We start from the raw sequence: 13,005 nt of genomic DNA, 5'->3' as shown, positions 1-13,005 counted from the left end.
CAATCGTGAATTTAGCAATTGGTTCGAAAAGAAAGTTAAAAATGTTGAAGTACCTCAACATTTAATATGGCTAGCTAAAGGGCCTAATAAGGTGGCCAAGAGATATACTGCATATTTCATCAATGGATATCGATTTCATACAAAAAAGAGGGATGCCTCACGTATAACTCAAAATAGTGGAGTGACTTTATCAGCAACAACAAATAGTTTTTCTAGTTCTCGGGACCAAAATCCCATTGATGGAAATGTTGTTTATTATGGAATTATTCAAGATATCATTGAAATTGATTATTATGGTTGTTTTAGTGTTGTATTGTTTAGATGTGATTGGTACTAGTATGAAGTAGATGAATATGGGTTAACTCGAGTATACTTCAACAAGTTATGCAGTAAAGATGACCCTTTTGTGTTGGCATCACAAGTTTATCAAGTGTTTTATGTCGCGGATCCAATTGAGGAAGATGTTTATTATGCAAGGAATAAGGTTCTGTTGATTTATATGATCTAGAGGAAGAGAATTGTCCTAATATAGGCAACACATTTTGGAGGGAGCCTAATGATGGCATTGGTTCCACAACTAGATTAGATGAGGGTGACTTTAGATGGTCAAGAGAGGATGTGCCCGTTGGTATTGTTGATATTCCATGTAATGCACAACATTCAGAAGATACAGTTGTAGAAATGTCAGAAGAGGAGGAGGATGTTGATGAAACAGATTGGGATTGGATGGTGGAAGATGATTAGACAAGAAAGATTTGAAGTTTAGTTTAAATATATGCTCATTGTTATTTTCATTTTTATTTTGTGGTTATTACTTTTATTAATACTTTCGGTTAATTTATGGACAAAGTGGTTAAATGATTAGGTGGTCATCTTTTTTCCATTTCTATTGTGCTATTTTATTATTTTTGTTATGTGTAACGAGAATGAGGTTGGTTTTATTCATGAGGTTTGTTAAGTGCAAAAGTGTTGAATGCTTTCTTCTAACCAATTTTATATTTAATTTTTTGAAAGTGCAGAGACTTGACAATCATGAATCAAGAAACGTGTGTGACAAAATGCCAGAAAGTTAAGAATTTAAACTATGTTTCAGCTGGATCACTTGCTTCTTTGCGAAATAAAAAGGTATCAAAACACAAGCACAAACAGAACTCTGAGTGTATTTCAGCCGTTCAAGTTATGAAGTCAAATGAAAAGTATCACAAGAACAAATTGAACTCGAACTACAGTCTAAATGAATCTCAAGTGTCGGAACAAGTGCAACAGGTGTCTTTGAAGTCTACATTTCCTACAGTACATGAGAAAGTGCAACAACTGTCGTCGAATTCTACCACTCCCGTATCACAAGTAGCACATGAACAAGTGCAACAACAATCACAACTTTCTATTACTCCTGCATCACAGCCAGTTCAGGAACAAATGCAGCAACGTCCACAAAATTCTACCAATCTTGAAGGAAATAACCAATCTGAGGAACAAGGCAAGCATATATAGATTTAAGTTCATATTATTCCAAAATTTGTCTGAATAACTATAAATTTATGTTCATATTATTGTAGACCCTACTCTAAACAAGAAAAAAAGAGGTGGCACACAAATGCAGGTTGTACATGGACGGAGTGAGCGTAAACTAATCCTGCTAAATGAGTTGAACCAGCCCATTGGTCCTACTAAAGAAGTGGTAAGTGAATTGGGCAGCTTTCTTGGCACATTGGCAAGAAAAGAAACATTTTGTTCTCTTAATATATTTAATTGGAAGATGTTGAAGACACATAATGATATGTGGAACTATATCAAGGTTTGATGTTCTCACTGTTTCATTATTTGGTTGAAAATATTTCATTTTTCTTGTGTTGATCTAATTGGATTAAATTGTAGGAAAAATATGACATTCCTGAAGTTGGAAAAGATTGGGCTTTGGGAGCAATTAAACTTGCTTGGAGAGAGTATAAGTGTAGGTTGAAGAAAATGCACTTTTATGCCTATGCCGATGATGCAACTCGAATGGCAAAAAGGCCTAAATTTGTTTCAGAATCTCCATTTAAGGAAATACTTGAATATTGGAACTCGGATGAAGCTAAGTTGATAAATAAACTTTGAACAGCTCATAAGTATTTTTTTTCTCCATTACTTCTAGTATCTACTTGAATCATGACTTTATTTATTTGCAGGAGATGTCCCACACAAATAAAGAGAATCGAAAAAAGTTGAGGTATCCACACACTGTTGGCAAGACAAGTTTTGCTATAATTTGCGAGGTTTGATGTTTTCTCATATAATTACTATGACCTTGCTCACTTTGTTTAGGAAGGTTTTAATGGTGACTTGCATGTAACTAGGAAAAAAAGAAGGAAACTCCTGATGCCTTGTCAAGTAAGGACTTATTTGTGGCTACTAGAAAAAGGAAACCTGACCGAGTATACAAGGACTCACATGAAGATACAATTGCCAAAATAGTATGAAATTTTTTGATTCTACGTTGATCGATATGAAATTTTTGTCCTTATATATATGATCGATTCAATTTAATTGAACTCTCTTCTCTTGAACCTGGTATGTAGGCTGAAATGGAAAGGATAGAAACTCAACAAAGTGAAGATGTTACTCAATTTGTTGGCGCATTTACAACAGCTATGGGGCAAGATCATCCCGATCGAGTAAGATTATATGGACGTAGAGTAACCAAGACTCTTTTGAAACATAAACAGGGAGATTCTGGTCCCTCTTCACAAACTGTTGATAATGAAAAGATGCAGAAAAAAATCGAGGAAATGGAAGAGAGGATGCAACAAAGAATGCAAGAAAAATTCAATGCGCAAAAAGATACAATGGAAAGAGATGTTACAGTGAATATCATTGCACAACTTCAACGTCTAAATCCAGGATTAACACTTGATCCTAATATGCTAAGATTCACTGTTGGTTCGCCCGGAAATAGGGCTGCTCTTCAACTAATCAATCATCCATCTGTTGGTTGTAACAATCAAGGTTAGCTTTTTTATTTCTTCTTCTTATATTCTATCTTGAACAACTCGATCATGATTCGTGCACATCATTGTTTATTGCTTGCTAGTTAGAACTAGCAAGATTGGCCGAAATGCCTAAATATTGAGAAGACATGATCATTTGCTTGCATATCCACCTGAGTATTTAATTGATTTATTTCTTGAGTATTGACCTGCCAAAGTATTGAATTGTTTCCTGAGTAATAAACTGATTTATTGCCCAAGTATTGACCTGCCTGAGTATTGAATTGTTGAGTAACCATTGACCTGCCTGACTATTAAATTGTTGCCTGAGTATTGAATTGATGCCTGAGTAGTAAAATGATTTGTTGCCCAAGTATTGACCTGCCTGAGTATTGAATTGATGCTCAAGTATTGACTTGCCTTACTATTAAACTGTTGCGTGACTATTGAATTGTTTCCTGAGTAGTAAACTGATTTGTTGCCCGAGTATTGACCTGCCTGAGTAGTAAACTGATTTGTGCATTATGGTTTTCAAACTTGATAAAGGCATGATTTCAACTAAATATCCCTTTTATGTATATTTTAAGGATTTTGTGCATGGCTTCCATACTTAGTACATTATATGTGCTAACCCATATTTTCTACATTCTATGAGTGTAGGTTTCGGTCGTTGAGACGTATTACTTCCTTCAAGTGAAGCTTGGGTTGACTATTCCCTAGGCATGGTGAGTCCTCAAGTTCGAGGACAAGATGTTCATTTTCTAGCTTTTATTGTACTTTCTACTTTTGAGACTATATTGTTGTAAAGGGATTTTGACCCTATTTTGTACTCTCTATTGTACTAGATGGTGATTGAGACAAATCTAGATTCTTATTTTTGTTACGAAGAAGAAGTTGACTTCAATTGTAAAAGTTTTAAATTTTCCCCATTATTCTATGTCTTTATGTAATGATGATGCTAAGGGCTTGTATGCGACCCCTTCGGGGTCAAGTATGTCATGTTACTCCTCGGGGTAACCCCAGGTTGTGACACCCCACCAATAAAGATTCATAACGATATGGGTGTCCAAGTTTATTTAGATGTTGAATGGTAGTTGCACTTTTATCAAACATTGATTAGTGTTGAATGGCTTAATCATATTATTGGTGAGATAGTTGTAATACAAGTTAGTGTTAGACTGTGTGATTTTCAAACTATTGGATCTATATTCAAAATTAATTGGCTAGCTCTTGACTATTGGTGTAATTATTGTAATGTTGGTGAGTGCATGTTAGGTTAATACAGTGTTGTTTTCTTGATGACAAATGCAGCAACATGTTCATAATAATTGGTGCTAATTATTATGGCTGAATGTTGATATTATATACGAACCTATCACATTAAATTCTAAAACGATCAAATATAATTTGAAAGGGTAGTTTGACACCACAATAAAACACAACATTTTGAGACATATATACCAAAACATTATGTCCAAAGCCCACCCCAACAGGGTGGAGTTAATTAATCAATCCCTAAAGAATTTTGTGCCCTGTCGGGCCAAACTATTAATAAAACTAAGTCCAAAATTCTTTTCTCCAAAGGTTGTAACCCTGACTTTATTGCTAATGCCACTAATACTTTGGGTATCAATATCTCCTCTAACTACTCGGGGTTCCCTATAGTGGAACATATATACTCCAAAGCATTATGACTACATTTTCATCCTCGACAACATGAGAACCAAACTGGCAAGCTGGAAGACCAAATTCTTGAACCCTGCTGGTCGATTAACTCTTATTCAAACCACCCTCAACACCATTAATTCCCAATTATACAATGCAATACTCCCTTCTTAATTCCCAGCAAAACCCACCCTCAAAAGTATTGATAAAAGATCCAACGGGACTTCCTTTGGGGTACTACTTCCGAAAAGAAAAGGGTTCATTGGGATCAAGTCACTAAGCGTAAGAAACACGGGGGTCTAGGTATTATATATCAAAGCGGAGGCTAAGAATAAAGCCTCCCTCACCAGTCTAGCCTGGCGTCTTTTCTCCGACCCAAATACCTCTTCTTCTGCCTCTCCCAATGCCTTCATCTGGAAAAGCTTTAGAGTTGGGTAAAAAAAGGTATCCTTTGGAATATTTCTTTGGGTACAAACATCAACATCTGGGACTTCAACTGGATCCCCCCAAATTGCAACCTTATTCATGGTCCTATCCATCACTCTGATCTCAATAAAAAAGGTAGCGACATCTATTTTAATGGCTTTTGGCATTTTGAGAACTGCTCTTTTGTTTTTCCGGAAGACGTTAAGTCGTGAATCACTTCGATTGTTACTCATGATAGGCTCTAGATTTTCTCTCTTGGTCTCTTAATAGCAATGGTATTTCTACCTGTAATGACTCTCATGGTCATTTCTGTGTCTTGCCTTCTGTGTGTCGTTTAGAGCGTTTCTATAGCGACCCCAAGTCATTTATGACTTGCTGGGACTGATAGTTCGGTCATCTGGTCGTTCGTTTGGTCTTGGTGCGAGTTTTTGTGTTTTAGAGCTTATGAACCTTGAACGATCATTTTCGATCAAAAATTCAAGAAGATGACATCGGAATCCAATTCTAACGATTTCATTATCTCCGGAAGGGTCATTTTAGGCTAATAGCATGGTCGACATGACTCCCGAGGTTTTCAGTGTGAGTCGGTGCGATTAGGCGTTTTAGCCTTTGAATTTTGGCTTAAGTTTGACTTTGGTCAACATTTTGAGTAAACGCGCTCGGATGAGAATTCCGTTAGCGTGGTTAGCTTCGGAATGTCGAGTTTGGTCTAGATTGACCCTTCTTTTGTGTCTGGAGGTTTTCGATATCTTTCCGAGCCCTTTTGTGGGTTTTGACTTAAAATGACTTTTGGAAGTGGGACCCACTTTTTATCGAAATGACCTCTGATGGAAATTTCGACTGCGCCGTTGAGTCTGGAATATCGAATTTGGTATGGTTGCATATCTCGTTTGCGTGCACGGGGTTCCGAACGAGATCGAAGCACCCCGTCGGAATTTAAAGTTTTGGAAATGTTGCAGATTTTCTGCAATAAATTGCAGAAAATCAGCCACATTTCCCAAACTTCAAACTCTCATCTCTCTCTCATCTCTCAACCGATTTGGGTGATCCAAAAGGCTAAGTTGTGAGATTTTTCGAGGGCAACGTGTTGGTGAGCTCGGATAGTGATTTGGAGTCCCCGTTTGAGGTAATTTTCGAAAAATACCTGCTGCCAGACCTCTTTTTGTGACTTGATTTTGGAAATTTTGAGACTTGTTTTCTTAGCCATTTTAGATCCGATTTTGGTGATTTTTGAGGCTATCTTGAGTGGTTTTTCGAGGAGAACATTGTGGTGTTGTTAGATTTTACTGTAGATCGCTCGTTTTTGGTAAATACACTGCTGTCCCATTTCGATTTTTGAGAAAATTTGGGTTTTAGTTGTATGTTGGTATTGTGTTGTTCCCGAGCCCCGAATTGTGTCCCATTATGGGAAATGAGCTGGGGGAACTGGTTAGGACCCACTTTTGGGGTTAATTTCGGAATTTTCTGTGTGGGTCCCACGATTCCCGTTTTGACTCCAAAATTGACCCGTCTCTGTTTGTTGTGATTTTGGTGTCTAAACGACCGTATTAACGTTGTGATACTATTTTTGATAGCGGGGAAGCGTTTCGAGACCTTTCGGAAAGGAAAATCTCCGGAGGAGTGATTTTGGAGCGCGTGTGATCGGCTTTAAGGTAGGCTACGGTTTTTCCTCTCTTAGATTGAGCTCGAGAATGTGAATGCATGTTGATTAGTTGGGATTTGGGTTGGGTAGTCATTGAATCTTGCATAGGTGTTAAGAAATCATGTTTTCGGCCTATTTCGGGAATTATCCGGTAACTGTGAGCATGCTTTGTGTTATTAACGGACCCTCCTCGCTATGTGGAGTGCTTGCATGCTTAATTATTGTTTATTTGAAGAATGTTGGGCCTTAGTTTAGGTTTGACTAGGGCTTGCCTTAGAAATACATTATTCGGATCCAATAGGCCTTAGTTTTGCCCCGACGTCGCTCGGTCGGCTTAGATCCTTGTAGACTGGTGTAGCAGACTTGAGTCTGATAGCTTGGGCCTTAGTTAAGCGATACTCTCTCTCCGACTATAGTTATCCTTATTTTCCTCGATGTTACGGCTTCACGAGTTACATCGGCGACACTAGTTCTACTTCGCGATTTTAATTTGATTTTCGATTTGGTTCCAAGGACTTTCATTGATTGGCTATGTGTGGACGGCGTTCCACAGATATTTATGAGTATGGATCAATTGGGACTCTTTCAGCAGCTACATTGACACTTATATAGAGCATCCGGTTTGAGGTCCGGCCTCTATTGCCCAGATACTTATATAGAGCATCCGGTTTAAGGTCCGGCCTCTATTGCTCAGACACCTATATAGAGCATCCGGTTAGAGTTCCGGCCTCTTATACTTGATACTTGTGATTGGTTACTTGGGTACTTCTGCTGAGCATCCGGTTCGAGGTCCGGCCTCAGTGCTGTCAGATTCTACTAATTAGGGTTGAGGTTCTGGTTCGATGTTCTTCGTTCTTGGGTTCTTTTATGCAATTCTCTTTAGTTATAATTATTCTGTGTACTCGTCGGGCTTATGGGGGTCCGTTCGGGTTTTTATTTAACTTGCGCACGAGTGTACCTTCTGGGCTTATGGGGGCCCAGTTAGGTGTAGTTAGCTTATAGATTACTTTAGTTAGTTCTTTGTACACTCGTGTGCATTCCATTGTTAGTTAGATTTAGTTCTTGACCCTCGGTTTGTATTATTCCTTCTTTTCATATTGCCTTTACTTTTCAAGTTCAGTCGGCCTATGATGCCTACTGGGTACCTGTTGTTTTGGTACTCATGCTACGCTCTGCATCTATTTCGTGATGCAGGTCCGGGCACTAGCAGCCAGCGTTGATCGAGCTTGGAGCAGACTGATCCGGAGACGGGAGTGAGCACACGACGTTTTGTACTATTTCAGTCTCCATCTGTATATATAGACTTGTCTTTTACCTTTCGAGACAGTCCAGTCTCTGTTGTCCACTTTTGTGACTTGTACTCATTTTGTTAGTAGCTCTGTACTAGTGACTTCCAGGTTCTGGGAGAGATCTTTATTTGTATATATGTTTTTGGGTTGCTTCCGCCTGTTTATATTGTTATTTGCCTACTCTTGTTTAGTTTCTACCCTCAGACCCATTACTTGTTGTTCCGGGTTACGGGTTGGCTTACCTACTGGTGGGTTATAGTAGGTGTCATCATGACTTGAGAAATCGGGTCGTGACACTACCACAGCCGGATGACTTTACTTGGATTTGGAAGACTCACACCCTGAATAAAATTAATTTTTTCCTGTGGCTGTGTTCTGTTCGTAAGCGTCTCCCTTCCAACTCGTTTCTCTTTCGTCTTAACATTTCCCAATCTAACATCTGCAAATTAGAGGAAGAGGACACCATTGCTAAAGCCTTTTTGGGAAGCTATTGATATCAGCCCTCCATTGGATTAATTATCAATCTAAAAAAGATCACCCCCTTATTTCTTGGGATTACTTTTTCCCTTTTGCACATTTGGCTTAACCGTAACCATAACTCTTTCAACAACCATTTCTCTTCCCAACCTGATAAATAGGATCCTCGAATTTAAATACACTTCTGGTTCTTGTGGTAATAATGAAGGTAAAGTCGACATCAAGGTTCAATGGTTTCCCAGCTTCAACTACTGCTCTTAAATGGTTCTTATAATAAGTACAACTCTCCCGGCCACAATGGTATTGGTGGCGTCTTCCGTAGCCACCTACCTGGATTGCGGGTGGGTTTCTATAAGAAAACTAGAGGGGTTAATCACACTCATATGGAGCACCAAGCTCTTCATGAAGGTCTGCTAGCTCTTGGCTATCAATTATAACCTTTGTATAACTGAAATAATACACTGAAACTGATGGAGGTAATAAAATTTCTAGAGCATATATCCCCCTCCCCTATATATATACTAACAATGTTACTGCTTGCAATAAAGTGGGTCACATGCATGCTTGCAATTACTGAAAGAAATGAAGTGCACGTTTTGTTGGAACCTCCTCCATGGGTTGATGACTACTTACGAAGCGACTCTCCTGGAAGATATATAAAATACTAACGCCTGTAGTAACCTAGCTAAATTAGGCAATCTAAGTATTTTACATTCCAATGCAATAGCCCATAGTATAGTATGGCTCCTACTATTAATATAATCCAGTTTTTGCTTTCCCAGCTTCTAATTTAGAAAGAGGTGCTACCTCTCTGAATGTAATGCTACCTTAGTATGAATAAATAAATAAATGCTTGTTTACCAAAAAAGCATTCTTCATTCATTTGAATACAATATTGTAATTATGTAATATTTTGATGTAATAAGCACATATACAATTGCTGTAATAGTGGTATAATAAGCACAAATATTCATAGTAATTAATACTGGTATAATAAGCAAAACATTAACAATGGTGAAAAGTATGGTGAAAGGGATCGTGAACCGTATGAATTGAAGGAAGGTCAATGGTTAAAAATATGAAGATGGACAGAAGGAAAGAGAAAAAAAGTACCAACATATTCACCACCTCCATATATTAAAATAGATAAATTATTAACAAGAAATACACCACAATTACTATAAAGTATAAACACACCATTGGCTTTCACAGTTCAACTATGATTTTTACTTGGAGTGAAATTTAATTATTTTATTGAGCAAGTTATTTATTGGTTAAAAATACACCAAACTTAACCCACAATGTACACTATTTAATAATATACTTATTTTAAAACTAAAATTAGAAAATGGGTCTTTTGAGTGTAATGATTTATAATAGGAATGAAATTTGATTATATTCTAGTGTAAGTTATTCATTATGGTTTAAAAAAATGATTATCAATATTTGTTCAAAATGTATGTCATTTAATATATTAATTTCTTTTTTAAACTAAAATATATGAAATTGGAGAGAGAAGTAACAGAACTCTGCGCAAAAAAAAAAATCTGAATTGAAGAGAGAGAAAAAAAGTTTTTATTTCAATAGTAATCGTATCAAATAAGGAAGGTAAATAATCCTAGGAATCCTATTAACATGGTCACTCCCAAAAAATTAACATAAAAAAAATATAAAAGCCAACCAAAAATGTGTCCATTTAAATAAGAATCGAAGAGAGAGATTTTTTTTTCTTTACAAATAGTAATTTTATATCAATTGGGATTGTATAAAAAATTGGTAACAGAAAAAGTTTTACTTTTACATAAATAGTATAAAAAAGGAAGAAAAATAAAATATGATATAAAAAGAAAGTACAATTATAGTAAAAGATGAGAGAATAAATCACAGTAACGTGTGAAGTTGGAATTGTAATTGGAGAGATAAAAATGGAAAACTAAAATTTAATATCATAATCATCATCCCCACAAATTAGGCCCATAATCCCAAAAGTAGGAAAGAAGAAAATGGAAAATAAATAATTAATTTAAATATCGTGTGTATGTGTTTGTGGTATACCGTATATGTGTTGGTGTAGTTAAATTACTGGTTATTTTTACATAGGTAAAAACTATTTTAGGGGATGTGAGATGAGAGAGGTTATAATTATTTGATTGAATAAAAAAATAAAAGAGAGAAAATTAATATATGTACAAAATAGGTAACTATATGACTAAAATTGTGGTTGAAAAGACAAAATAATTATCATATATTGGTGTTAGTTAAATTATTGGTTATTTTTACACATGTAAAAGCAATTTTATGGAATGTGAGATATGTATTTGCCTAGTTAGTGGGAAGAGAGGGTACTCTTTTTTTACATAAATAGAAAAAGTATTAAAGAAAAGAGAGAAGGTTATAATTATTTGACTAAATAAAAAAATAAGAGAGAGAAAATTAATATAGGGAAAAGGGTCAAAAATACCCTTCAACTTTGGTTTATTATTTGACTTTACCCTCACCGTTAAAATGAAGTTAAATTTACCCCTCTCGTTACTAATTTCACCAAAATTATCCCTCATTAGATGGAATCCCCAAAATTGACCCAAACTAACCCGAATTTTAAAAAAAGACCCATTTCCCATTTTAAACTAGGGGTGTGCAAAAACCGATTTAACCAATAAACCGAACCAAAAAAAACACTATTGGTTTATTGATATTGGGTTATTGGGCTAACGGTTTTTAAACGGTTTTGCAAAAAAAATTATTGGGTTATTGGTTCAGTTTCCGATTTTATAATTTTTGTTAATGGTTAAACCGATAACCCAATAAGACTATACTAAATTTACTAGTCTTTTTGTTAATGGTTAAACGATTGTTACTTTCNTTTACCCCTCTCGTTACTAATTTCACCAAAATTATCCCTCATTAGATGGAATCCTCAAAATTGACCCAAACTAACCCGAATTTTAAAAAAAGACCCATTCCCCATTTTAAACCCAATGCCCCGACCCTTCTAACCTAAAACCCAATCACTTTTACCCATTACACTAAGAGAGCATAAGATTTCATTCCTTCTGAGTAATCAACTGCCGGAATAAGCTTCGAAGCCCCAACGTCGGCGCAAAATCACCAAAATCATCCACCACACCATCACTCAATTTCTGCAAAACAACACACCTTGGCCCCCTTACCGTCAATCTCAATCTTGCTATCTCCGTCCCTGCACAGCCTCTCACCCATCGGATAAAACGACAGTAGGGCTTTGCTTAATACCTCCTTAAGCACCTTTCGGTCAAAAAAATTTAGGGATCCTGTTGGCCTATAGAAACAAACACTGGTGTGTGGAAATTAGGCACCACCAAATCCACATTAGAGTTCCACAACCTCAATTGCGGAGTCTTCGTCACCGGCTACACCATCGTTGATTTTCCCATAGAGTTCCACAACCTTGGTTGCAGTGTCTCAGTCACTGGCTACACCATCGTCGATTTTCCCACCTCGATCTTCATCATTGATCAATCAACTCTATTTCTGAAATGAAAAAATCACAAAAGTTTCTCTAAAATTACCGATCGAAATTACAAATTATGTATTTTCAATTACCCGCTAATGTAATATGCTAGCAACTTTCATTGTTAAATATCCATTAGCATAATACAATGAAATTAACTCAATAGAAAATGACTTACCTTGTGAGGAGAAGGAGAATGGTATTGTAGTTGAGCTTTTTTGCCTCTAAGTTATGGTGTTAACTGATAATAAGGTGTTTCAACTGAGGAAGAAGAGGAAGATTAGAGAAATGGATTTAGGGTTTTAATTTGGTATGAATTCGTGGGTCAGGTTCAGATTAAAAGAAAAATCGGGTCATTTTAATCAAAATTGGGTAATTTTAGTTGATTTGGGGCTTTCCATCCATTTGAGGGGTAATTTTGGTGAAATTAGTAACGGCGAGGGTAAATTTAACTTCATTTTAACAGCGAGGGTAAAGTCAAACAATAAATCCAAGTTGAAGGGTATTTTTGACCCTTTTCCCATTAATATATGTACAAAATAGGTAATATATGACTAAAATTGTGGTTGAAAAGACAAAAAATGCCATAATTATCATTTCCATTAAAAACGCCCATAACCCCCAAAAAAGGAAACAAATATTGGTAAATAAATTATATAAATAAATTTCGAAAATATTTATTTTTGTTATGTTTGTAATTAAAAAACTAGTTTTGTAATTAAAAAGTAATATGTACATATAATGTTAATTAAGGTCTTAAATAGTATATTCTTGTAATTTTTTCTTCTACATTGATCAACGTGCAGATAACACTTTTGAGCTTCTTACGTTGATTAATGTAACAACAAATTATTAATCTAACTTGGTATGCTATATATAAAAAAACTTTTTTATTGCAAAGACATTTAATAAAAATAAAGTTTAAAAAATAATAGAAAAAGTAAAATATGAACCTAATCTAAATGGATAAGAATATGGAAGATCCTATCTTTAAAGTTGGATTATCATTTTACCCCTATGATAAATTAAAATATTATATATTTAATT

The 13,005-nt window shown here is 35.8% G+C and overlaps 1 protein-coding gene across 1 annotated transcript; it reads left to right on the top strand.

Annotated features, from left to right (window-relative positions):
* Positions 1-1,032: 1,032 nt before the first annotated feature.
* On the top strand, positions 1,033-2,993 carry LOC125847145 (uncharacterized). Its single transcript, XM_049526833.1, has 6 exons — positions 1,033-1,480; positions 1,560-1,681; positions 1,879-2,025; positions 2,172-2,258; positions 2,340-2,456; positions 2,562-2,993. Exons 1-6 carry the CDS (start codon positions 1,033-1,035, stop codon positions 2,991-2,993), a joined length of 1,353 nt encoding a protein of 450 aa, XP_049382790.1.
* Positions 2,994-13,005: the final 10,012 nt, after the last annotated feature.

The sequence above is a fragment of the Solanum stenotomum genome, chromosome 12 (genome assembly GCF_019186545.1).
Source record: "Solanum stenotomum isolate F172 chromosome 12, ASM1918654v1, whole genome shotgun sequence".
Classification (NCBI taxonomy): Eukaryota; Viridiplantae; Streptophyta; class Magnoliopsida; order Solanales; family Solanaceae; genus Solanum; species Solanum stenotomum.
Note: the sequence above shows the minus strand (reverse complement) of the source record. Positions and strands in the feature narration are given on the sequence as shown.